At 29.1% G+C, this 27,635-nt stretch overlaps 1 protein-coding gene across 4 annotated transcripts; it reads right to left on the reverse strand.

Annotated features, from left to right (window-relative positions):
* Positions 1 to 845: 845 nt before the first annotated feature.
* On the reverse strand, positions 846 to 27,635 carry LOC106678689 (formin-binding protein 4). 4 transcript variants are annotated; one of them, XM_014417392.3, is made up of 14 exons: positions 27,528 to 27,635; positions 27,128 to 27,230; positions 25,141 to 25,313; positions 24,243 to 24,396; positions 22,621 to 22,764; positions 21,370 to 21,541; positions 18,840 to 19,519; positions 17,189 to 17,416; positions 16,106 to 16,254; positions 14,751 to 14,884; positions 7,327 to 7,532; positions 6,314 to 6,585; positions 5,242 to 5,433; positions 846 to 1,267 (listed from the first exon to the last, which is right to left on the reverse strand). In XM_014417392.3, the coding sequence occupies exons 1-14, from the start codon at positions 27,543 to 27,545 to the stop codon at positions 1,160 to 1,162; spliced, it is 2,733 nt and encodes a 910-aa protein (XP_014272878.1). In that variant the 5' UTR covers positions 27,546 to 27,635; the 3' UTR covers positions 846 to 1,159. The 4 variants fall into 4 exon arrangements, with proteins under 4 accessions (XP_014272878.1, XP_014272876.1, XP_066908445.1 ...); XM_014417390.3 differs by having other exon boundaries at positions 6,314 to 6,588; positions 27,528 to 27,633; XM_067052344.1 differs by having other exon boundaries at positions 6,314 to 6,588; positions 27,473 to 27,626.

A 27,635-nucleotide genomic window follows, 5' to 3' on the forward strand; every position in this document is an offset into this window, starting at 1 on the left:
TAGATTGGTAAGTGGGAAAATCTTCCCATGGTTCAAATATTTCATCAATGGCTTAAAGATGATGGTGGGGCAAGCTCCCTTCAATCCTGGAATGAGAAGCAGAAGGATACCAGCACAAGGAAAATCCCCAGAAGATTAAGGAGGTCGCTAGAATTAAAAGAACAAACTAGTAGTAGTTTTATTAGGCAGTCATGCATAACATTCCATAACTTCAAAAACCTATGTTGCTCAAGACAAGGTAAGGTAGAAAAATTACTAAATAATGCCTAATGGCACGAAAAGAACAAGAAGCCTTTGTTATTCCAATTATTCCTTCTAATGTATCAAAATAATTTAATCCACAGTTTATAAAGTGTAAATTGATGTATTGTGAAGGTAAATCAATCAATATCTCTATACTTATACATACACATTGCCTTCTGATCACCAAGAATTAAATAATGAGCTAGCATTTTTGGCTGTGTTGAAAACAAATATTAATCAACCAATATTAAAACATCACAACAGACAAGTAGGTCATGAGGCAGGATGTTTGTTTTTTGAATTTTTTAAAACAAGTTTGCTCTTGAATCAAGATAATTTTTTTTAATCCTTCTTTTTGTTATGCTTAAATAATCCTAATCTAAATCAAAATTTTATATTTTAAAAAATGCGTTCAAGAACTCTAGTTAAGAAATGTGAAAAAATGTCTCAAGGCAGCCATCCGTGTTAAAATCGGCCAAGCGACCGATGACGAGTTAAGGAAGGTCATTATTACTGTATTCAAAACCTAAAGATGCCAATGTTAATTCCTTAAATAGGAGCTTCTTTTTTTTTTTTTCATTATGCAGAAAAAAAAATAATAATAAATCTACATGAAATTTTATTAGCTTTTTATACAAAGTTATAACAAAACACCACTCTTAGATACATGGGTTGTTTAAAAAAAATATGACAAAAATATATGCTCGATAATCTGAATAGTAATAACAATGCAACAAAATAATAACAATGCTTTTTCTTTTATTTATATGACAAATTAATTAATGAAATTTATTGTCAGTCTATAACTGTTGTTTATAATCAATAGAACTACACTTATATTAAAGACCTATTTTACAATATATACAGGTTGAAACGTTTATTAATAAATAATTATGTACAGAAAGGTAAATAAATTTCAGTCATGTTTCATATCCCTTCGAACATCTTCTTGAACCTGTTGCCACTTAGCTACCAAAGAGGAAACACCCTTCTTCTTGAGTGAGAGTCCTGGAGCTAATTTCGTCTACAAAATAAAACAAGAATTAATCCTATTATTATTAATAATTAATATCATTCATTAAAAGAAATAGCTAAAGGGTTGGAGATTTATATTAAGAAAAAGCATTCTCTTATACATATAAGTTAACTAGCATCCCCATTCATTCTCATAAATAAAAATTATTTCCAAATTTGAAATAATATTTTCTAGCAATTGATCTCAGATATTTCAGAAATGTATCAAAAGATAAAAAATAAGTTTATAGGACTTGTGAATAAGTTATATTTCAATATATGTTTCCTGTTGGTGACAAAATGATTTAATTGGTAAGATCTCCAATTTCTTTTTTTTTTCTCTATGATCTATAGTCATTATTCTTTCCCCAAAAGACTTCTTGCAGCCAAAGAAGCAATCTTTTTGATTATCTAACTTAATACATTTGTTGTAGAGAACCTGCTTCCTCAGGAATGAAATTGTTATTTTCCAGCATAACTGATGTTTATGGATACTGCTACATTTCTAAGGGTTGTATAGTGATGTTGTAAAGCAATGGTTCCTTACTCGTAAAAGTCTGGGGACCACAAAGTCAAAAAATAAATTGAACCAGACCCAGACCACTTCCAGTCTTGTTTTGAACTAAGGATGGGGAATCTTTCAACTAATACTGGAACATTAGTTACAATAAAACATCTGAAACAATAATTCTTCACAATATATATGCAGAAGTAAATTCTAGTGGCCTATCATCAAGGCATTAACAAGGAACCAATGTTATAAAATAAAGCCTAAATTCTTCCTCAGTAAAATAAAAATAGTTTTCAAATTGGACAGTTAGTACAAAAATTGGCAGTTCATACAAACAAACCCTTCAGCTTTATTATATTAGTTATACAAATTAGTAAACATTATTATTAGCTAAAACGTAAGTTTTACATATGAGTGCAGTGTACTTACTAGTTGTACCCAATAAAAATAATAACAATATGATCATATTTATTAAATATTTTTAGCCAGTACTGGTGAAAAATACTGAACTAACTTTATCAAATTTTAATTACATCAGGAATTAAATTACAGGAAGTTTTAGCTAATAATAATGTTTACTAATTTGTATAACTAATATAATCCTGTAATTTAATTCCTGATGTAATTAAAATTTGATAAAGTTAGTTCAGTATTTTTCACCAGTAGTGGCTAAAAATATTTAATAAATATGATCATATTGTTATTATTTTTATTGGGTACACTAGTAAGTACACTGCGCTCATATGTAAAACTTCCCATGTTCTATTACTATTAAAGCATGAGGGTTGACTTTATATTATAATGAAAAAAATCATTATATCTTATTACTGTTACTTTTCACTAAGGGTTTGATTTTTGCCGAATTCGTTAATTAAAATATACCCCACCTGAAGACATTTAGATACTATATCAAAATCCAGAAACCTTATTTGCAAAATGAAAAGTCTACCGGTTGAGTTAGAGTTCAAAGTACAACTACCTGTTACACATGCTCCTGTTTTTGTTTTTTCCTAATATTTTAGGATTTTGATTTAAATATTGATACAAATTAATATTTCCTAAACAGTTCACCATATCTACAATGTCTTATAGGAACTCTAAATAACTAGAAAGGTTTTCACAAAGGATCAATATGGTTTTGAGTTTAAGAAATGTTTTTTATCCCTAAACAAACATCATAACTAATAACAATAATGTAATTCTAAGCTAAACTTTACACAGACTGCTTGAGGAAGATCACTCAAATCATTTGAATAGCACATGAAGATCCTGCCATCTATTGGCAAACCCATGAAATAGTAGGGTCTCTGAATCCAATTAGTTTAAAAAGGTTCAGGGTGAACAAAGTTTCTCCTCAGAGCAATATCATTTCTGGTTAAGATCAACAGTTGAGGATGAGTGAGTGATATTTCACCGCACCCAGACAGAGGAGTAGAGGCAGGATGAAGGAGGAGAACAAGAAGGATAAATATGCATCATAGAAACCTCAATAGTCCATCACCAATCCGCAACTAAGTAAAATTATAATACCTTTTACTATGCTATATTCATAATAACATTAAAATCATAATACTATTATTAAAAATAATAGTAAACCAATTTACTATTTGAGTTTTATTTGACCGCACCCGAACAAAATCCCATTTATTGATACACATGATCAATCAGCAATCTTCCAGTGACATTAAAATCAATTGTCAAAATTGAGTTTTATTACCCTTTTTTCCCATCCATAATTTATTTCAAACCCATCATAAATACAGTTCACGCCATCCATATCAACTTAACAGCAAATTATAATTAATCTGGTTAATAATCCTCCAACATTCTACCAACAATCAACTCCAGGGAATATCTGAATTAAACAAAAATACTAAATATTTTGAACATTTAGACAAGAGAAAATAACTATACAGCAATGTCGACAACAAAGGTTGCAACTCTGAATTTAAAACATCAGAAATTTTAACAGTTGGATCCCATCATCCCAAACAGCAGACTGCCAACCAATAGACAGGACAGGTGATCTACCAGCAAATATCTTACAGGAGTGGTTAACAAGCTTAAAAAGTTAAAGAGCCCATATCATTAATAAATACGTTGGGAAAAATTCATCAGAGCCATAGTTATATTTTATTTTAATATATATTTTTTTAATACGATTAATTAAGTAATTAATACACCATTACATATAAATTTATTCATATATAATTCACATTTACATTGCAGGCATTTTAATTAATGAGAACAATATGCTTACATTTCCTTGAAAAGTCTTATAGAATCTAAGCCCTCATCGTTTATTAGGTTTCTTAACTAATTTTTAATAATGTTCATGTTGGAAAAAGTTTGTTTATAAATGTAAACAAAGTCCAAGGTCCAATCGAATCTGGCAAGAACATCCAAAAAAATCTTTCTAAACATTCAATAACAGTAGAAAGATATTTAAATTTTAATTTTTATAAACCTTATTAGGTAAGTCTAAGGATTCTATTTCAAAAGCTACAATATCAATTGTGAACAGATTACATTTACTTTGAGGGGATCAATAAATCAGTAAGTTTTTCACTTGTCAAATATCTTAAAATTACTTTAGAAAAGATTTATTAATTTTGAAATAGTTTTTTTACAAAAATTCTTTATCAATTTAAACACTTATATAATAAACTTTAAAAAATATGATAAAAAGCCTCTTTCTATATCAATGATCTAAAAAAAACTATTTCTTTCAAAATAAATGACCTCTTCAAGAAGCGAAAACAATATCTGACATATGTATCCAAAATATTATTGACCTTTTACTAATTTTAATGAAAAGCTGCATCAATCTCCTTAATATAGCTAAATTTGGCTTGGGATCAGTGGTTTTCTGACTCCTTTGTTAAAAGGAACACCCAAGGAGCTTCTACGTAGAACTTAACCTGTATCTAATTTATCTTCCAACAGAAACGCCTTTCTTGATTTGTGTCTATATTATTAACAAAAACTTTACTACTGCCACTGCATGAAGAGTTTTGGGCTCGATATTTAACGAAATAATTTTTCTTTACCAAACCATAGGAAAGGAGAAGTATTTGGTAAGGCAGCAAGCTTAGCCATCAAGTTTTGTACTGAAATAATTAAAATATTAGCTATCCACTATACAGGCTGGGTGCAGGCCTGGAGGGTCCCCTAGTTAGGAGAAAAAGATGTTATATTCTTAATATATCTCAAGTTATAAGAGCAAATAATTGAAGAGTCCAAGTGTATACTGTATGTAAAAAGAATTCTTGGACATCTCAGATGCTTATATTTCACCTTTAATAAATTTATTTATTTCCTCTAATTTAGAACAACTTCTTCCACTGCCTAGGTATTGAGGAATGAGCTCAAATATTTAATCAATAGGTTTTTTTTTAAAATAATAAACCAATCTTATTAGAAAATATTAAAAAATGAAACTTCAAATAATTTTTATTAAAAATCATACAAACCTTTTTCTTCTTCTTGCTCTTCTCTTTATCCAACACATCTACAGGAGGAATGGCAACAGGTGGTGGTGGAGGAGGTGGCTCAACAGGAGGTAGTGGTGGTTGTTCTGGCTCCAAAGTTGCCAAGTCGCTGTAGAAATTATCCAGCTCGGAGGATAGATCATGTGAAGAAGGAGGTGGAGGAACATTATCGACCTACGATAAATAAAAAACCATTAAAGATCAAAATTAATTTAATTTAACTTATAGTTAACATGACTACCTATTACAGGATATTACCAAAACATTTTTGAAAAATTTCTCATATTATCGAAGTGTTATGTGCATACTTGTGTACATATCACTAACATGTAACCTTTATGTAATAAAGAACAATTCTGATTTATCAAAGTAAATTAGCTCTCATGTCCTAAGTTAGTGAAATTTCCTGACTTTCAGTGTTTTTTCATAAAAGTTCAAATTTTCCAGGCATTCAAGATCTGGTAGACACCCTGTTATTAACCTGGTACCACCAAGATTGTTTTTGGCACGATGGTCAGCCACAGAACAAACCTAGATCAATGGTTGTACCAGTGACCAGACTAAACTAATAGATACCATTGACTAATTATTACATAGATGCAATCTGGCATTCATCGCTTTAATTCTAAACAACCACTATTAAAGATTGTAAAGCTAGACATGTGTACTAATGTTTTGTGCGTGTTAGTGTTTGCATATGCATGTAAGTATCCTTATGAGATGGGGTAGTTTTTTGGATAGATTCTATAAATAAATCAGATTTTAAAACAAATTCAAATCAAGCACTTTTTTTTATATGATGCACCCTAAAAGTGTAAATCATCATGAACAGAAAACAATATTTTACTGTTTTTGACAATCGAAAAACCTATGGAAAAAAATATTTAAAAATTCAATTCCCCATAAGAATCCATCATGTCATAAGGAGAGATGCCTCGACTGACCAAGGAGACTAAAAGTGACTGTTAAGATGATACATACAGATATGTGTGATTTAAATACATATATCATAAGATTAATTGGTTTATAATTAGTAATTAGAAAATTCACTTACCACAGCAGGAGGAGGTGGTGGAAGAGATTGATTTGTTTGAGGCTGAGGAGGAAAAGGTTGATAATATGGAGGATATACTGGAGCCAAAATCGTTGGAAACTCTGTGGTAACAGGAGGTAGTATAGGTAGTTCCGCTGCATCAACACCAGGAGGAAGAGGTTGCGATGAATGAAGAGGAGGTGGTGACTGAGGAAGTGGTGGAGGAGGCGCTGGTGGCTCTGGAGGAGGGAGTGGGGGAAGTGGCGGCACTTCAGCAGGCAGAGGTGGAGCCTCTTCTAAAACAAATAGAGCATTAAAAATTAAACTAATAACTATTTAAAAATGAAACTTAATTACTACTTAGATTTAAATCTGGGAAACTGATTTTAATTCATGGTGACTCCCAAAAAATGAAAATTCGACCCTCCCACACTGGTTAGAATTGGTTACCTACACTATTTCAAACTACATATTTGCTGAGTGACCATCAGAAAGTTGGTACACCATATATTCCAGTGACCATCAGTAAGTTCTTACAGTTTGATTGTTTTAAATTCAATTATTTTACTTAATATTACCAAGAAGAGCAAATGGTACAATATTGAGCCACATTCACTCTGAACTTTAGTCAACACTAAAAATTATGTTACTATCATCATAATAACAAAATACACAGTGTTAACGACCACAAACGTTTCTGGTTTTCCTAGCTTCATCCACCAAGACAATTCAAGCTCCAAGTTTCAACCACATACCACTATAACCTCTTCTCTAACATTGAAACTACAATGGCAAGTAGATCCTCCTCTTAAAATTTTTAAATTAAAAATTTATCATGGTAATAGCTTCCCATTCAAAACCTGACGTGATCATCTATAGCTATCACATTCAAGTTTTAACTTCAGCTGGCTTTCATTCAATACTAGTTCCAAATACATTCCCCCGAAAATGAATGTTTATTCATCTTCTATGTGCATAATTCAAAGCAATTTTTAAAAAATAAGGTGGATATATATTATAAAAAACAAAAATACCTGATGTAGGTGTTACTATTGGAGCAGAAATATCCGGAGGAGATGGAGGGCTCGGAACAGAAATCTGCGGTGGTGGAGGAGTAACAGGTAAAGGAGGTGGTGTTGTTGAAAGGTCCATTTCTTCTTCACCTCCACCAGAAGCTGTAGGAAATTCCCAGCTTATCTCACCAGTAGAAGACTTCACATAGCGGTACCGTTTCTCCTCCCTACACCCAGACAAACTCATTCAACCAAACAGTTCAAAACCAATTAAAATATTTTTCTATAGTATTTGCATTATCATACCTTCCAGACAAAATTACAAATTTTTTCCGCAGCCTCATTAATTAATTGAGAAAAAATGATAATCCTTATCTACATATCACATATAATATTATACTAACAAAAAAAATATCAGAAAATAAAATACTGAAGTAGATGGAGTACTTTATCAAGCACAATAAGTGAATTCCAATTTTCACAACAGAAAACTCTAATAATTACTCTGTAGGTAGATAACAGAAACGAACTGATTTCATCAGATGTTGAAACAAGATTTCTATAAAAAAAACAAAATAACCGTTGAATCTCTTTAAAAAGCTTTTCAGAATTCAAAACTTGCTAGACTAAATTAAAGCTAAATATCAAGTGGTCTTTAATACCTATCAGATATTTAATATCAGATAATTGAATATTCCAAAATGTCAGCTATTTACAAGAAAATGGTGAATAAATTGTAACAATATATGCACTACTGGCCAGTCAATTTTAGTGAAAAAGTTGCTGTAACATCTCAGACATATACATAATTTAAGTTTCATGCAACTTTTCGTTTTGAAGCTAGGTTAACTACATATAGACAGACCATGTTGTGTTGGTTATTTGGACTCGGGGGACCTAACAAGTGCATTTTTGTAGAAAATTATTCATAACTCCATTACTTCTGCTGAATAAATATTTACTATATATATCTGACTAAACAAATTATGATCCTGAAAGCCAGGATAAAAAAAAAGAAGAAATAGTAACCCGAAGCTAAAAACAAAAGTCAAACTAAACTGGTCCCTCTGGAACCAACTGGTAAAAACTGTTTGATGATCTCAAGGCTAAATCCTAATTTAAAATGATTATAATTAGATGTCAACAAATTATAAACTTCTATAACCAATTATTTCCACCTCCTCAAATAAAAATTATATAAGAAGTGTTAAAAAAAAATCACTGACATTTACAATAAAAAAAATTCAGCAGTTTTGGGACTTATCAACAGAAGTCAAAATTATGGAAATAAAATAATATATTAAAATTGTATTAATAATGATCAAGCGTTCCCTCTTATAACTTAAGGTAGAAAATATTAGCTCCAGAACAATAAATAATAATTACAATCAAATAACCATTTACTCATTCAATTCTAGGAGGGATATTTTTATATTTTAATAGGAGAGTATGAGCTCACGCATTGGACTCGTAATACCGGGATTATTAAGCTCCTCTAACTTTCAGCTCTCCTAATACAATATAAAATCTTTTCTGCAAGAATTCCCCTTACCCACCATAACTTCTGTTTCATTTCAAGTCATGAAATCAACATACTTCCATATAACGTTTTTTTTCCTGAGTGGTAAAACGTTGGCAAAGAGATTTCACTTCAGAACATAAAATAAATTTAGTAAGGCTCAGAGACAAGTAATTTTTTGTTTAAACAAAATAGCTAATAAATGAAGATAGAAATAAATTTTAAAACAGGTAAATCTTTCGAAGACTACAGAGGAAAGCATAAATCGATTGGATTAATACAAATAACCTTCCAAAAATTACACAAAGGATTTCAATAGTAGCATATAAAAAAATGTCATAAACAAACTTGAAAGGAATAAATAATTAAATTATTCTAATTCCTCGAACAATAATACCAATGATATAGGTACATTATTGTAGTATGATATTAAAATTAATATCAATTTTTAGTTACATTAAAACTAAGAATATTTAAAAAAAAAAATCTACGATAAACTAAAGTGTGATTATAAAAACTAAATAATACAATAACATTAAATAAACTTAATTTGTATACAAGTAGAGGCTGCGGAAGGGCACAGATAAAATTAAATAAAACACATTAAAAATACCTACGGTCTTACCAGAATCTCAAATTATCAAATCTTGGAATTAAAAAAGAAAAATATGAAAATAAAAAATAATAATAATGAAGTGTTATTCCCTATAATAAAATATGATGAGCAAAGTAAAGGGTGCTTTTTCTCAGGTACATCGTCTCAAATTCCAAAGCTTCAGGAAATTTCAATTATTCTGTCGCCGTCATTACGCTGTCAACTTGGTTCAATGTATAACTGAGTTTAAAAATAAAAAGTAAATGAATACATAAGCATGCATCCAAAATCTACTTCTGTGTTGTTAAGAAGCATCTATTTATTGTTCAGTTCTAATTTAGTTTTTATCAGGTATCAAGCACAATAAACATGTTTCTCTTTCGTTTAACAGTAGCATGTCGCTAATTCCATCTCTTTAATATTTAAATTAATACAATAACTGTTCCTGGACTTGTTTTTTTTTTTTTGTTATGACATCCGTAGCGAAGAACTGCTTAACAAACAAAAACAATAACCCAACCTTCATGAGCCGAATTGGGATTCCTGGCAACAAGATCAAAGTATATTTATCTTGAAATAATAATACAACATATAATCTATACATAATGATTAAGTATTAACTAAGAATAAAACAATAAATAAATATTAGTTTTCATACTCATCATTCAATACAAAATTTTACACTTACAAAACCCAATCGGGAGAAGTTGTTCACTCACAAATCAGTAAAATTCACAAACCAAAATAATGTAAAGAATATTAACGATTTTGGTAGATTAGATTTTGGTAAATATTAATTACTGTCATTTAGATACCAAAGGGTCGGGAGTATGATTTTGAAAAGTAATAAAATCAACAATCACAGGGCACCTTAAAAGCCTTCAAATGGAAGAGTATAACATCAACAAACATTTTTATATTCACATTTCTTTGCGAGGTCTATTTTACACTCGAGGGGCTCAGGGCTAACTAGTTATTTACTTCATACCTATACATAGTAAGGTATGGATTCAAATGAAATTAAAGATGTTATTTAAATGAAATTAAAGAATTTAAGTGGTTAAGCAGAAATAATTAGAATACAATTAATCAGCAGTTCAAGTTTAATTAGCACTTCTCAGGATTATTTGAATATATTTATAATATGAAGAGCTACTAATCAGCTACATTTCAGTCCATCTTATAAAAAAAATACGGCAGAGAATCAAAACAGACTCAGAACCTTAACTCTCTCGTAGGGTACAGAGCTTCCTGCCTACCTCAAATTACATTTTAACCAAGCCTGTAGAGTTAATATTAAATCTAAATTTAATATAAATATCTTATTTTTCATCATCCATATAATTCAATTGTCCAGTTAGAACCTAAACTTTAATAGGATCTTATCAAGAATGCATATTATAGCTTTAAAAAATGTGTAAATTTATATGTACATCTTACAAATAAATTACAACCATTTACTACCCTTGCAGTATTTAAAAATAATATGAACCCCTTGTAAATAATTTCTATTATAATTTAATTGATTTTTTTTTATTCAATAAAAATATTTGAAATTCCTTTAACAATTTAAAACTAAAGGTTGTCAAATAATAAAAGGGGGTCGATCTACAATAAGGAGTTGACAGGGGCCTCAGAGGAAAAACTGGATTAAATTCAAAAATATATTTATAGATTACTTTTACGATCATGACTAAGAAATTTGTACAAACATTACCAAAAATTAAATGATAAATTTAAAATTGTGTTTTGCACATAAAGAAAACATTGATGTCACAGAATGGAGAACCTACAATATGCTAATTTTATTTTAAGCAAACAAAGAAAATAATTTAATAAGGAATTCCAAGGTGAACTATGACTAAAACAGAAAAAAAAATTAAAGGATTATAAAAAAATGCTACTATATTTACTAATAAATATAAAATAAAAAGTTTTTTTAATTACAGAAAAGAACTACAAATTTAAGTAATCGAAAATTTAATTTGGCGACCCCTGCCTTAAGCAAATGATAAAGAGAAATGGGAATGGAATGAAACTTACTAGTCAATAATTGATTCAATACAAAAATAAAAACTTTATTCCATCAAAAATAAATTATCACAATTATATACAGATATAATTTAATATTAGTAAAACACAAAAATATTATATACTGTATATATAAATAGGTCAATTCAGCAGAAATAACTAACAATACTTTGCTAAATAGTCAAGAATTTTAAATCCAACATTGATTAAATAATAAAATTTTATCCATAATAAATAAAAATTCAAACAGAAATAATTAATCATAGAATGATTTATCTTATAGGCCATTAAGGCGTTCAAATACAAAATTGTTAATAGGGTATAGAATTATTGATTCAACATGATCAATCAGAGAAACGTGTACAAAATTATTTAAAAACACTTCAATAAATACAATTCTTCCAATTTCGATTGGAGCATAAACATCTCATTCATTAAAATCACAAAAAAATAACTAAAATGTATGAGTGAGCATGAAAAGAAGAACAAATCAAACAACAGACATGGTAGCAAAAGAGATAATTATTTGTTCACAGTCTTAAAAGGACAGATCTGTGGAAAAATAAAGAAAATAGTGACATATAATTTAAACAAACACCCAATGAAAGGTAAGAAAATGAGTCTTAAAAAAAAAAAAAAATTTAAAAAGATTTTTCAATAATACAACATAAATGATGTTCTGATTACCTAATTATATTTAATCATACCCAATTAAAATAAAATTTTGGCCATTTCAAAAATTTTAGTAATAATTCAATAATTATAGAGCTGTTGAAAATTACTATTAAAAAAATCTAATAGTTTTTAAAACCAACTCTTATAATTCCTTATGGTCATATATTTTACCAATGTGGTAGTCATATTTGTAAGTATAGTATTGTCAACTAGGCAATGACACCACAATTGGCCATCAATGAACAATGATTCATAATCATTCCAAATATGGATTAGATGTACCTACACAAGTTAATAGTGGTCAAGATATAATTATTTTTTTTTAAATCTATGCCTCTACAATAACAAGAGCTTTAAGAATAACTGACTTTCCTACACATTAGGATGGCCCTTAGCTACCGAGTGATTTTTCAAAAGTAAAATTTTTGCTGCTCCCGTTCAACAAAAACCCAACCGTACAAAATTCCACTTAAATCAGACAACTATTAGTCGGCCCTCAAACGTCTCCTCCTCCTGTCAGAAATTAAAATGGTTGGTCCGTACACCCTAAAATGCAGGCAGCCCTTAAGTATCAAAACAAACTACAGCATATACTTTAAAATGAGTTAAAGAAAAAAACCTGAGGATTTCTATGTAAAATATGGTCTGTATCCAATATTCATTCCTCCAAAAGTGAACAGAATTATAATACTTCAGGCCAGTAGATCCTGATAAAATAAATTCATACTTCGACAAAAGTTTAAAGCTTAGGTAAAAATTTCAATAATCCATATTTTTATTAAGAATAGCCCTTTAGCGATGGAAGAGAGATGTAGAAAACTGTGCTGAAGGGACACCAACCTTGGAAATTCAAACAGCTCTATGGGAACGAATACTTTTATTTACTCAGGCAGAATACAACTACCTTTCTTAATTGAAATGCATTTTGCCTATTATTACATTATTATAATTTATTTAATAAAACTATGCCACTCCCATGCAAGAAAAATGATGCAATTAAAAAGCGCAGTTTTCGTCCTACAAAAAAAAACCAACATTAAAAAATTATAAAACTTATGTTGATGTAATATCTTCTTCTATTAAATTTCAGGTAATTATTTATTATCAGAAGTACTGATTTGTAATTTATAAGAAACTTCTTATTTTTTAAAAATACTTAGTGACACTTTTCTTGAGTGGGAGTGATCTATATAATTCACCCAATTAAATTTATAATTTCATGTTATTCTCTGCGATGTAATTCATGAAATTTATTGTTTTCTTGTATTTAATAAAATTAAACACAATTAAATATTATATGTATATAATAGATAATAATGTTAAATTTATATTGTTTCCCATCCTCATTTTTGATTCGTGACTTTGGACACGACACTGGCAGAGTTAAAAACGAATGTATTTTATTTACAAACCAACGGAACTAGCTAATTCTATTTAAAAGATTGACGAATTATGAAACTAATACACGCACATATAAATATATATAAGCACTTTTTCAAACCCAACCTTACTGGCACATCTACAACTTAAGAAGACCCATTCATAAAAATTTCAGCTTCAAAGAAATTGTCACGGAAAGATTACAGCTGAGACAAAACTATCTTTTCTTGACTCAAGCCTTACTGCACACATACAGCATAAGGAAAAGGATTACGGCTATGCACTTACACAATATTTCATTACTTAGTGCTGTGTTCCTATGGATTCTAGTTTGATGCTATAAACCTAAAAGGCTTCCTCAATAAATGGTCAAACACAAAAAGAATTTTTAAAATCAGACTGGTAATTCTTCAGATTAGTGTGTTCAAATAAGCAAACTACAGATTAATAAAATAATATAAATTGTTTATTATTGAAATGAAACAATAATTTCGATACAAATAATTTATAAAATTAGATCATTTCAATATGAAAAAGTGATAGCATGGGAAGTAATCAAACCTCTACTGCATAAATATTCCAATCCTTTTGTTTAAATATATAATGCTTGATAAGGAACATAAGATTAGAAAAGGGTGAATATAAGTCTTATATTTATTTACCGGTATTAAAACAAAAAAAAATATTACAGGTTTAGCTAATTTTTTACTATCCAATACAAGAAGAATTCTGGCTCTTCATGCACAATAAACATCCATCAGATTAATGTTTAATGTGTATTCCTGTTAAAGAACATAAATAAAGAAGAAGGGATATGAATAAAAATATGATTAAGAATACTTGGTAAAAATTACTACTAGTGCAGACCTGTCATCAAAGACTGTGAAAAAATAAGCAAACATAAAAATAAGTTGAGATAATTATTTAGTTTATTACTCATAACAGAATATTATCAGGATGTTTAATTTGAGCATCTAGTGAAAAAAAATAAATAATCAAACAATACAACACTAACACTACATAAAATTATCACAAAATGTTTTATTTAATATTAATACAAAAATAACAATTATTAAAGCTTATCCTACCTTAAGTAGCCTTCTTACTTTCTTACTTGAGAGCCAGATAGATAGATAACAGATCTTTAGTCAGGCAACAGGTATTGGAATGAAGAAGCTGTAAACTTGTGTATTAATGGGAAAACGAGAAGGATTGGTTGATAATATTTGATGATCGGGGTCATACCTCTGCCACTCGCATATCCAGCCGTCGGGTGCTACAGTACCCTCCAGGGTTTCGAGCTCCTTCCTTGTGTTATTCAGCCAATCCTCAAGATAGCTCTTCTTTAAGCATTTATTCTCCCAAGCACTCAGCAGGGTCTACAATATAAAATAATTTTTTTATTATAATTCAATTTTCATTTAAAATAGCCCATAGATCAGTTTAATTTATTTAATAAAATAAAAATATCTTAAATAAATCATACAGTACAGGTATTTGTATTTTTTCTCTCTTCTGTAGTAAATCCAACAGAAGAGGCAAATATTTTTTAAGGAAATTATGCATACATCATGCAAAAATCATATTTTATGCATTAAATTATTCAACAAGTAACTACACATGTATAAAAATCTTCACACAAGATTATTTTATTTTTAAAACATCTTTAGGCTTGGTAGCTAGAGCCAATGAGCCTGAATCATAAAAAAAGTGAAATACTCCCCCTTATAAATAAACAAGTATTAAATAATTATTAAATTAAATAAGGATACTTAATTTAACTAAGAAATTTCACCCGATCAAATTTCTAAACGTGAAATAATAAACTTTTCAACAAATGAGAGGAGCTAAGAAGTTTCACGTCGCGATGAAAGAGTGTCACCCACATTTTATATAAATTTGATTTAATATGAACCTAAAATAAATCATTACTCTAAAACTTTTAATGAGTTGTACTCAGGATAAGTTTTAATTTAGAAAATTTATCATTCTGAAAGGTATAACTGTTGCATGCAGGTACCTGTACTGCTAAGAGGCAGTTGGACAAAGGAGAGCCAGAAGAGGACTAAGAGGATGACGTTGCCAAACAGATGACTAAGTCTATACACATCATGTCTATACACATCTCTATGAAAGAGTAAATTGAGGGTTATTAGGCAGGCATGCATCATCACACTCCTGTAAGCACTTGTAATTGCCTAAAAGGCAGGGTAGGATGGAAATACAAACAAAAGATAGGTAGATGGTTTCAAAAATATTTTTAACAAAAAGGGTTTTTCATACAGGGAGGTTACGGATATCTTGATCATAAAAGCTTGTAAAACAAACCAAAATAAAACTATACAAACAGTGAGGTCTATATCTTATTTCAAATTGCCCAAGAATGAGCATATATTTAGAAGCGAGTTTTAAGGGATAACATTCCAGGGTGTAGGTTTCAGAAGTAGTAAGGATATGAATCTGAAAGAGGAGAGAGGCATCTAAAAAAACTGAAGCAAATTTATATAAGACATTTAAAATTTTTAAAAAATGCAAAATATTAGGAATAATAAAAGAAAACAAAATGAAGGCCATTAGAATGATTGAAAGCATAACTTTACCTCCAGCTGTATAATCCAAATTTGTACGGGAGGGACTGGTTCCTTCCTGTCCGAGAGAAATCGTATTTTGTCCTGTAGCACAGCAGAAACATCTTTAACATCCATATCACTTTCTTCGTCATCTTCTTCTTCTTCTTGAACTTCAGTTTCTGCAGAAATAAATATGTTTTTTTTATTCTCCAAAAATTAACTGATAATACATTAATCAAACAAATATATGCAATCACAAAATCATTTCCATATAAATAAAAGGTAAATAGTTAAGTATATTCAGGAGCCATAAACTTATATAATACATAACAATAAAACAAAGGAATGATATAAGTCTCCGGGAGATGACCATAAGATAGTAAACAAGTATTTTTTAACAACTCATTACTTGAATGTTTGATTGTTAAAAAATTAATAATAATATACAATCAATCATTTTTGGAACTTAATCCTCACAACCTGAGAGAGGTGAGGATAGTTTGGTGATAAATTGTTTTATTGTACTACAATACAACGCCTTCTGTTACTGTTAATTTAAGGCTTATAGATTTACTTATTAGAGTATTTATGTTAGGTTGTTTATTTGTCTTATGTTTAAGGTTTTAAAGTAAAGATTAAATTACATAGACATGAATAAGTTTTAGTATATCTAGGCTAAAACAACTATTAAAAGTATTAACTTTTTTAAATATGATAAAAATTTTGTATGAGGTAAAGAGTTTATAATTGTCATTCTTGACTGTATTTTTATAATTGTTGTTTTTGATTATATTTTTATAATTGTTGTTTTTGATTACTATTGTAGTCTTGGAGATCAAAGCACTGCATAGGCTTTATAGCCATTGATTATTTTATATATACATATATTAAATTACTTTTCTAGTTAGTTTTTATGAATATATGTTTTTATTTTGAAGATAAGAGTTATAATTTCTTTTCCAATGATAAATTTAATCCTGAATATTTTATATCACACAAAATAGATATTGAAGGCTGGAGCTTTGCAAAGCTTAATGAGAAACAAGGAACAATAGATTTACAATCCAGGATTTCTTGGAATAAATACAACTCAATTTGAGAATTAAAGTTTACCTTTATTTTCTTCTTCAGAAAGATGAAAAGTGTCAGCTTTGACAAAAGTAATTCTTTCATTTTTTATCTTGGTTGCATCTTCTTTTGCAGCAACAAAACCGAAACCACCTCTGCTACCCTCTTCTCTAGGTTTAACCTCTGTATTTTTACCATTGTCATTTGAAAGAAGGGAAGTAGGCATGCCTAGTCTTGTGAGCTTTTTTGCTTCTACTACAGTTTCTGTTTCACCTAATAAAAAACGAGTTTTGTTATATGTACATCAATAAGTATAATTACAAAAAATAATAATAACTGAAGATACATCAATATAATACATTAACTACTACTTGAAATAATAATAAAGAAATAGATGTTTGTTTCACCCTCAAACGGTCCCAATTGATTACCAATGATTGAGAGAAAAAAGTATGGTTTTATCATAAAATAAAGCAGCGAAAAATACAACACAGGAAAAATTTAATTGGGGACTAACATAACCTTGATTAGGGGTGTTTTAATACATTTGGATCAGAAACAGGTAACCTAATATTGCTAAGATGTGTCAACGAAACATGATGCAGAAGAAAATTTAAACATAATTATAATAAATTCTAAATTAAGATCTCCAATAATATAAACCTTTTAAAATAGGATAAAAATTGATTAATTTTGTTAAAATAAATAAAATTAAATTAAACAGTTATAAAAATTATACAATTGCTTTTTTAGGCATTTTTTTTATTCTTGCTGAATAAGGCATTTATATAATTTTTTTAATATCTTTAGAGAAATTTCTAAACCATCATTTAATTCTTTAAAATCTTAATGGAAATTTTGATTCCAATGACGTCCCATAGTTATTGCACCTCACATCAAAAATGAATTTAGATAATGGATGATTTCAATACTAGAGATGAAAATGAGTTTATACGTCAAAAGAATATATTTTATAGGAAACTAAAACCTTTGGAATCGCTCAAGAAATATGTCCATATCCAACAGAGTTAGCCAAATCTTATACAATACGTACATATCCAACAGAGTTAGCCAAATCTTAGACAATAAGTCCATATCCAACAGAGTTAGCCAAATCTTAAACAATATGTCCATATCGAACAGAGTTAGCCAAAAGCCTTCAAATGATTTGTTTATAACTAATAAGTGAATATTCAGACAAGTAGTAACATCAGCCTTAAGATTAAAAGATATGATTGGCAACCTGCCAACTCATTCTAATAAACATCTATCATTTAATATGGTTATTATCTCATTAATTATTTTTCTAAATGCAGAGGGACTCATTATCGTACCCTTTCTTTCTCATTTTTCTAGTATATATACTCCAATTATACATAATCCCATTATAATGTGATGCTCAGCATGAGAGAAACATTTTCAATAGTAAACAGTAAATATTACAATTAATTCGGAATAACCTGTTATAAAATATATTTTTTCTTAAGTGAAATTTACAAGTACGGGTTAAAGAATAAATAAACTTTCAAAAAAGGGTAAACATAAAGTTATCAAAAGCACACCAATAATCCCATTCTTTTATTAAAAATTAAACCTAACCACTAAAAGCCAATAAGCATCACAAAACTAAGGGTATGGATAAAAATTTAAATTAAAAAACAAAAAAAAAGCAATAAGGTAAAATACAATGGCTTACCTTCATCCTTCTTATGTATTACAGATTTGAGCCCATCGGGAGCTGTCAAAAATTCAGTACTCCTGGCTTTATTAATGAGCTTTTTAGCCCTAGCTGAAAGCTTCAATTTTAAATTCTTGCTTTCTTCATTTAGACTATTCCGAACTTTAGACTCATCCAATTTTTTTTCTTCCTTATCATTGTTATCCACAATTATACTCTTTACTTCTTCAGGGATCTCTCCTCCCAATTCCTTAAGTACTTGAGTTTGACTTTTGAGACGATCAAGAAGCCTGTTTTCGTCATCATCTTCTTTAACAGGAATGCTTTCAATATCATCTTTTTTTGTTTCAACAGTAGGATTTTGAGCAGGGCTGGAAACATTGGAAACGTTGAGTGAATCTTTTTCAACACGAGAAGGTAATGGTTCTGGCACTGAAGTTTTTGAAGTTTCTATTTGTTCATCAGTATCTGATTCATTCTCAGGATGATACGGAACCAAACTGCTCTTCAGTAACTGTAATGGCCGATTGATTCTGCGAATTTTATTTTTCGGTAACTGTGGTCCCATTGGTTTAGCATTTTGTTCATTATCTTCAGTTTTCCTCTTTTTAGTTTTTGCTGTTTTCAAGGCTTTCTTTTCGGTATCTGAAGATTCTTCTTCTGAGAAAGGCCCATAAGAAGTTATTAATTCAATCCTTCTAAAAAAAACAAAAAAAAAAAACTAATTATTAACTTATAAAAGACTTGGGACAGCAATGAGATAAACCATAATTTTGAAGATAATTAGAATTATGTGCCAAATGCTGCCTTTTTCCTCAATAAAACTTTTTATTGTGTTATTTTATCAAACACCATAATCCCCAAATATTTATCTAAAGTATTATGGAATATCAACTATATAAAACATTTAATAAGAATTGCAGACACTTTCAAAACTGTAGAGCTGTTTGATTTACATCATGTGTTTATCACATTCTTGCTCCAAGCCCTTCACATATATAAATACACAGCTCAAATTAAAATATTAATCTAAACTGAATGATAAAATATATCTTTTCCTTCTCAAATATATCTCGTATAAGGTAAGTCGATAGGATGACATTTATTCATTAATTAATTTATAAATTAATAATGGCTCATACAATAGATTTTATTTTAAATGAAGAAATAGATTGAACAAGTTTTTTTTAATATAATGAATTAGTTTTATAACCCACCGGTGTCGTCATGGAGACAGGTTTTATAGAATATTTCGATTTGTCAGTACTTTCAAAAGCTAAGAAGTTATAACACAAACTAATATTATCATCAACACCCACCCTAAAAATAAATGGTGGCCTCAAAACAGTTAGTAAAACTTTGCTATCAAGAAATATAGTACTAAAAAAAATTTCCTAAATGATCCTACAAATGCTTCAGTAACGAGCTAGAGCAAAACTAAACTATAACCCTACCATAATCACAAAGTACTAGTTGTGCGGAATATTGAATAAGACTAGAACAAATCTTGATTAGCTCACAGCATTTCTGCTTGACAGTGGAAGCAATCCTGATATAACGATAATTAGAGGACTGATACAAAAGAACAACAAATTGTCAGCAAAACTTCCCAATAAGAGAATTAGGCACAACATTTTGGAGTCATACCAAGTGTCATTGGCTAAAATATGAAATCAACTGTAACAAACACTATAAAACCATAAAACGACAAAATGTGTCAGAAAATCCTTTGACACAAGAAAACATTAGTATGGCTTATAAAATCAAAGCAATATGTAGATAAACTTGTAAATAAAGATAAATTCTTATATTTGTAAGAATCAAATGAAGAAATGAGAATAATTCATTATAGAGAGTAAATTTATACAATACACTTTTAAGTAATTTTTTATTATAATGTATAGCTAGAAAACTTAATAGATTCTCGATTAAAATAAAATGAAAATAACATACAAGAAAGCACACAAATTAAAATTAAAAGCATTCATTTATTGTTACCGGTTAAACCCCTCTACAGAGCACCTAAGCTGCCTAACATAGCATCCACAGCAGCGAAGAAATTTCAGCAGTTTCAGAGTAGAATCCTGAAACATACTATTTTATAAACAGCGAAAACTGACTACATCCATACGACACTTGGACTGCTGAAAATGATGGAATTCATCTCACGGTAGCATATTAAATTCTTTGATAACCTCCAACACTGCACTAACCTACTATTTCAGGCAGTAACACCAACAGGATATCCATACAGGTGGCAAACACACATAAACAGTCTGATTCGACTAAGGACTAATAACTTACTGACTACTGACATCACAGAAAACTGATGAGCCCCGTCATATGAGTGCAGACACAATCCACTTTTCAAACTTATATCTGTTATATATCCCTTCCCTCATTTCCCATCTTAAAATGCAGTACAAGAGATTCCACCCATTCTTATTGCTCCCTCCTTCTAATATAAAATCCTATGAGGCTTAGAAATTGAAAGCAGTAATTTAAATAAAATTGTTCAAATAACCAAAAAGGAAATGGTAAAACTTACTCATCTTCTGAATCACTCTTCTTTTCACTCTTCTTTTTATTCTTCTGTCCACCTTGTTGAGCCTTAGCTACTTCTTGCTTTGTAACATTTTGTTGTTGTTCATGAGCCTGTTGTAACAGCATATGGTGTTGCTGAATCTGCTGTTGTACTCTGGCTTGAAGCAAAGCTGCAACTATTATTAAAAGTAGCGTGAAAGTGAGAGGCAAGAATAATGAAATGCTTTGTAAAAAAAAAAAAAAAAAGTATTACCAAACTGGTTTTACTCAGAAAAAATAACCAACAGCTAGAAATTAACATAAAAGGCATATCTGAGATCCATAAACTGAGCCCGTAAGCATGAAATAATAAATAGAATGCACTTCATTTGAATTATTTTATTTTATTTATTATAATTTACAAAAATAAATATAAAAACTTTACTATAAATTTAAACAATACTTTTCTCTCTGTAATTTTAACAATGTTTCCAGATAAAAGTTCCATATATACAGATAGAGCCATTCATGTGTCAAAATGTAACAAATGCACAAATTAAAGCAAAACAAAAAAGTGCTAGAACTGATAATCATTAGGGCTGTATATATATATATGCAAGTATTATTTTAAAATGAAATTGACATGAAAACAACTGTAAATCAGAAAAGCAAAAATTTACGAGAGAGGCAACAAAATTGTAAAATGAATAAAACAAGATTTTTTTTTTTTTTTTAATTGTGACTGGTGGGGCTACCATTTTGCCAAAAGAATTACTGGATTATCCACTCCATTGACTTACTAGCTTATCTTCTCCATGAATAAATAAAAATTTGATATTTTATTAATTTTTTTTGTACCAACTATAAAATTAATATTTAATTTTTAAAACTTATCATTCCCAAGTGAGCAGAGTTTTACTGTCACAGAAGAAGTATTAAGAACAAGTCATTGTGTATACCAATTGAAATCACCAACTAATTCCCAAATTTATGGGTTTTTCTAAAAAATTACAGGCTTTTACAAGAGGGTTTCTGAAACTACTAACATTTTTACAAAAATGCAATAATAAATCAATTTATACAGGAAACCTCTGCTATGTTTATAATTTCTTATATACAAAGCTGTAGAATTTATTTTAAGTGAATTCTAATGTATTATTTTTTTTTTTTTTTTACTAGGATTTTCATAATAAATAAATAGATAGGAAAAAGCTTCCTAAGGCAAATAAAACTACAAAAAAAAAAAAATAAATAACAAAATAGATAAATTATTTACCTCCTTGAGCCTGATATTGCTGCCACTGTTTCAAAGCCTCCATGTATGTTTGATATTCTGGAGGCATATCCCAAGTTACTTCATTAGTTTCCATATTCCAGTAATATGTATAACCAGTACTGCTATCATAGCACTCTTGCCAAGCTATAAAATAGGAAAAAACAGCGTAACATAAACAAATAAAATCAACAAAATAAAAAGGAATAAAAATATATATGATAAAATAGTGTAGCCAGTAATGTAAGAATATACCAATAAATTAAAAAAAAAAAAAAACAGAATATACCAATAATTTTTTTAAAAAAGTGAAAAAAAACAACAAAGTTAGGGAGGATACATCTATTAAAGTGTAGCACTCTGTGTTAGTTGAATGATTAAAAAACAGCAAAAGGTATGGCTAAAAAGAATTCAGCGCTGGTTATGCCTGCTGTAGAGACAAGCAGTTCCTCCTGGCTACCGTTTCAATGGTTATCAATGAGACCTATTTCATTGACAACCAATGCATACGGTGCTAGGCAGTCTAGGTTTGAAGTCAGCTTCAGGCTATTCGGCCTCGACCACTCCTGAAGCAGTCTATAGCCTTCCTACGTTTCCATAGCGAATAATTTTTTTTCTATGGACCTATTTTACTTCTCTAACTCTAGATTTGTATTTATGATTTTATTTTGCCAAAATGTTTCTGGTTAAATTAATAATGAAATCAAAAGATGTGAATTTTCACATTCAATATTTTAACACACTGTTTACAAAATGTAATTTATTGACCAACATAACATATACTATTCCTTATTCAAACAAACAAAAAAAATAAATGGTTTATGTTTTATAAAAATGTCCCTCAGCCTTACTATTCACCTAACAATACCCGGTTAAACAGTATTAAATGAGTTTGCAACTCCATCAATGTGTGTATTTCTGCTCTACCGATACGAATGAAAACATTAAATTTAAGCCAAACATTTGTTTTAAAATAATTGAAACTAATAAAAGTTAGGTGGCTAAGGAATTGACCACCACAGTGTGCAGTTTCAAAGAAAAAGTCTATATTAAGGATCCCTATGACCACTAAACCATCATTTAAGTGAATAAAATCTTATAATTTTTTTGAAACATTCTTCTTTAAAATGTTTTCTCTAACCCATACATTACTTGCTTGTGCAAACCATATTTTTAATTGGTGTTCTATGTCTGGTAGAATAGAAAAACAAGTTTAAACAAACAAAACTCTGCTTGAACAAAAAATTCAAAGAAACAATTCTCTTCCACCCACACTCTTATCTCCCTCTTGAAAGCTTAAGAGTTAACTCAATATTTGAAAATTTGAATTATAAGACTTATACGTTACTCAGAAGACAATAAATGTGAATTTTTGCGGGGACTGGATCACTTAGTTTTTATACAAATTAAAGAGATATTTTCTTGGACAAGGAAATCAATACATTTAATAAAGATAAACAAATTATCTAGCTTCTAATGTATTATTAAAATAAAAAGCCAGAGAAGATAAAATTTTATATAAATGACATAATTAAAAAACAATTAATAAATTGTATAATTATAATACATTACAGCCTATTCATAAAAATAGTTCATAGTTCATAAAAAATGAAAATAATTATTACCAACAGTTGGTGCAGTTGACTGATCATATTGCTGCATTGTTACATCCGAGGAAGATATTTTATTGATAGCTTGAGCTTGGGCCTTAAGTTGAGCAGCTATTGCTTCATTCACTAATTGTTGTTTTCTGTCTTCTTCATACAAAACATCTACTTCCTGTCATGAAAATAAAAATATACCAATTAATAAGAAATAGTTAATCTTTCTTCTATTATTAGAAGAAGATAGTTCACCGTATGAAGTAGATTGGAAGAAGATAGTCTGGCTGGCGGTCAATAAAGGCATCAATATAGTAAAAGAAAACTATTTATTGTAAACTAGTAATTGGTTAACAATAAATAGTTTTCTTTTACTATTTTGATACCTTTATTGACTGCCACCCAGACTATCTTCAACCAAACTTTCTTCTATTATAATCAAACTTATATTATTTAATATTTTACTCCATAGTCAGTTGACGGAAGTTAAATTTTGTAGATTTGTTTTATTTCTTACCAACTACAAAACTATGGCTTCATTCCCAATACTAATCGGGAAAAACAAAATGATTTTAAAGCAACTGTTGATATTTAGCAATATAGGATAGAATAATTGTGTATTTATAGACATTACAGATTACAAATGAAACTATATTATGACATGCATTTCTATATTGATATTTTAAGAAAATAAAGTTAATTTTTACTTTTTTAATCGTTTCCGGTAACGTAAATATTATGTGCATTATAGACACTTTTGTCATAGTTAAAAACATGATATGAAAATTCAGTTTTTGTTGTAAATTGGAAGTGGAGCAACAACCAAAATATAGTGAATTCACTTGTATAGTAATGCAATTAAACATTTTAATAACATTAAAATTTTAAAATGATTTTTCAAGTTAGAAATCGTTAACCATACCTTTAAGAAATTTTGAACTTCCTCATTAAGTTCAGATTCACCGCTTGAGCTATCAGAGCTCAGGTATCCTGAAAGTCCATCAAGGGCATTACTTCTAGTTTCATCTTCTTCTTTTACATCGTTCTCTTCAGTACCATTTGTTACATGAGTAGCACATATTTGTTCATACTTAGCTGAAATTTGAAGTAAATAGAATCTTTAAGTCTAATAAATCAAGTTTATTATTTTAAAGACGAAATATTAAAATTTAACAACCAATTATCTGGTTCAAAATCTGTCAAGCAGTTTCAGAGAAAATCCATAGGAAGTAGACAGATTGTTATTTAGTTCAATTTTTGGATTCTACTTATCTTAAAATGTGAGACCTCTAATTTTGGAAGCAAGTTAACATACCATAACAGTTTTATAGTCAGTAATATGGGTAGACAAAATATTTTTAAAATAGAAATATATTCTGGAGTGCAATAAATCACAACACATGTACGTATTAATATTCCCATACAACTATCTTCAAATTTTCTTCACTTCAAAAAGTGTTCAAAAGTTCTTTATGAAAAAAAATTTATAGATCATCATTTTTCTTTTGAGATTCCTGGTATAATGAGAATAATGTAAGGGAGGAGTTTGACATTAGTGCCACAGAGATCACTATACAAAAAAGATTTCTAAGTAAAACTTTAAGGCTTAATTTTACACAATAAAGTAATTAGCGATATACTTGTTAAACAAGACAAAAGAACTAACAGAGCCAGTGATTTGTAATAAATGTTTAACCAGGCAGAAAATTGATTTTTTCAAAATATTTAACTAAAACAAAAATTACAACTGACTGGAAAAAAACAACTGCTGTTAGTTAATTTCATGTAAACCACTCTAGATGAGGTATGAGAGTAAGTGCAAGTGGAACTTTCAAAACCAACATTTTAAGAAAGAAGTTACAGAAATTCATGAAACATCAAGTGTTAAAGTATATTTAACATTTATATTAAGAATGATTGTAAAACAATGGCCAATAAAAAGTAGATAAACTTAACAAATAAAAAACTTGGAACATGACTGCCGACAAATATAACCATAGCAATTTTCTTATATTTTTGGTGAGCAGAAGTCCACGACTAAATCTAAACCTGTATGGCTTATCAACAAAAGTATTTCCATCTTAATTTTACTATAATTAAATCACAGGTGCCAGTTTCTGCTTTCTCTGGTCCCTTAAAAGATTAAAAGATATAAACAACTATTGGATTCTTGACCGAGATAGTCAGCCAGATAACAAAACTTTCTATAATTAACATATTTCATAAAATCATTGGTCAATGTATAGTTAAAATTACAAAAAGCAAATGTCAATTTAATGTATCTTAGCCAAATATCGAATAAAAATAGTAGCAAGGAGGATGATTATTTTTGATAAGTTCACTACAGGTGATAAGGTCACTACAGGTATTCTTCACAATTAAACACTTTTGGTCACATCAACAAATCAACTAAAAGTTCAACCTTTCTCACTAATCTTAATAAGAAAAGTAACTAATTAAAATTGAATCCAAACTACTAACAATCAGCCTTTAATTAATAATTATAATTATAAAATTTGATTCACTAGACTTATAATACACCTCTAAAATTATACGAATCCTAATTCCAATAATAAGCTAGTAGCAACAATCGGCTAACTGAAAAATATAGCGAATCACACACAAAAGTAAGATATGCAGGAGCTTAGAACATTAAAATATTAGGCCTTAGGTGAAAAATTAAAATCCAGGGTTTCAGAGAACAAAGGTGGTCAACATCGGAGACAAAGTATAACTCCCTTAAGTTATCAAGAATTCTGTTTACACTTGGACATGCATTTTAAAGTTCTCTACATACAAGATAACTATAGAAAAAAAAAAGCATAAAATAAACAATCAATTAATAAAACAATAAAAATTGTAATATGTAAACTGAACTTGACAGTTAGTTATAAGTTTTAGTCACTTACATTTCCAAGTCAGCCTCTGAGGTTCCTTTTTACTATTTTCGACGGGAAGAGCTTCTTTCTTAGATCCATGTTTTTTCATTCCCATTGTATTTTCGGCATGGATCTATAAAACGAAAGTGAGAAGACAAAAATGAATCATACACTTCATTTTAATGTACTAAGTATCATTTTAGAAGTAACTCTAAATGTAAAAACATACATTGTCACTAAATTCACAATGTTAAATATCCTCTAGATCAATCAGAATCTTCAGTGAAATCACCAAAATAAACCACATTCACAAAACTAATCATTCAAAAAGTGTTCGACAAATAATAACAGACTCAGTTCCAAAATTTTTATTACCTTATCACATCACGTGGTAAATAAAAACAAATAAATATAAAGTTCATAAGCTAACCATAGAATAAGAAGACATCAACAAAAATTATTACACAGAAAAGTAAATACGACGGTACAAAATGTTTAGCCAATCCTAAGCATTGGAGATAACTTGATAACTAGTACT

Source organism: Halyomorpha halys, unplaced genomic scaffold (assembly GCF_000696795.3).
Source record: "Halyomorpha halys isolate HHAL.00 unplaced genomic scaffold, Hhal_1.1 Scaffold155.1, whole genome shotgun sequence".
NCBI classification, from domain to species: domain Eukaryota; kingdom Metazoa; phylum Arthropoda; class Insecta; order Hemiptera; family Pentatomidae; genus Halyomorpha; species Halyomorpha halys.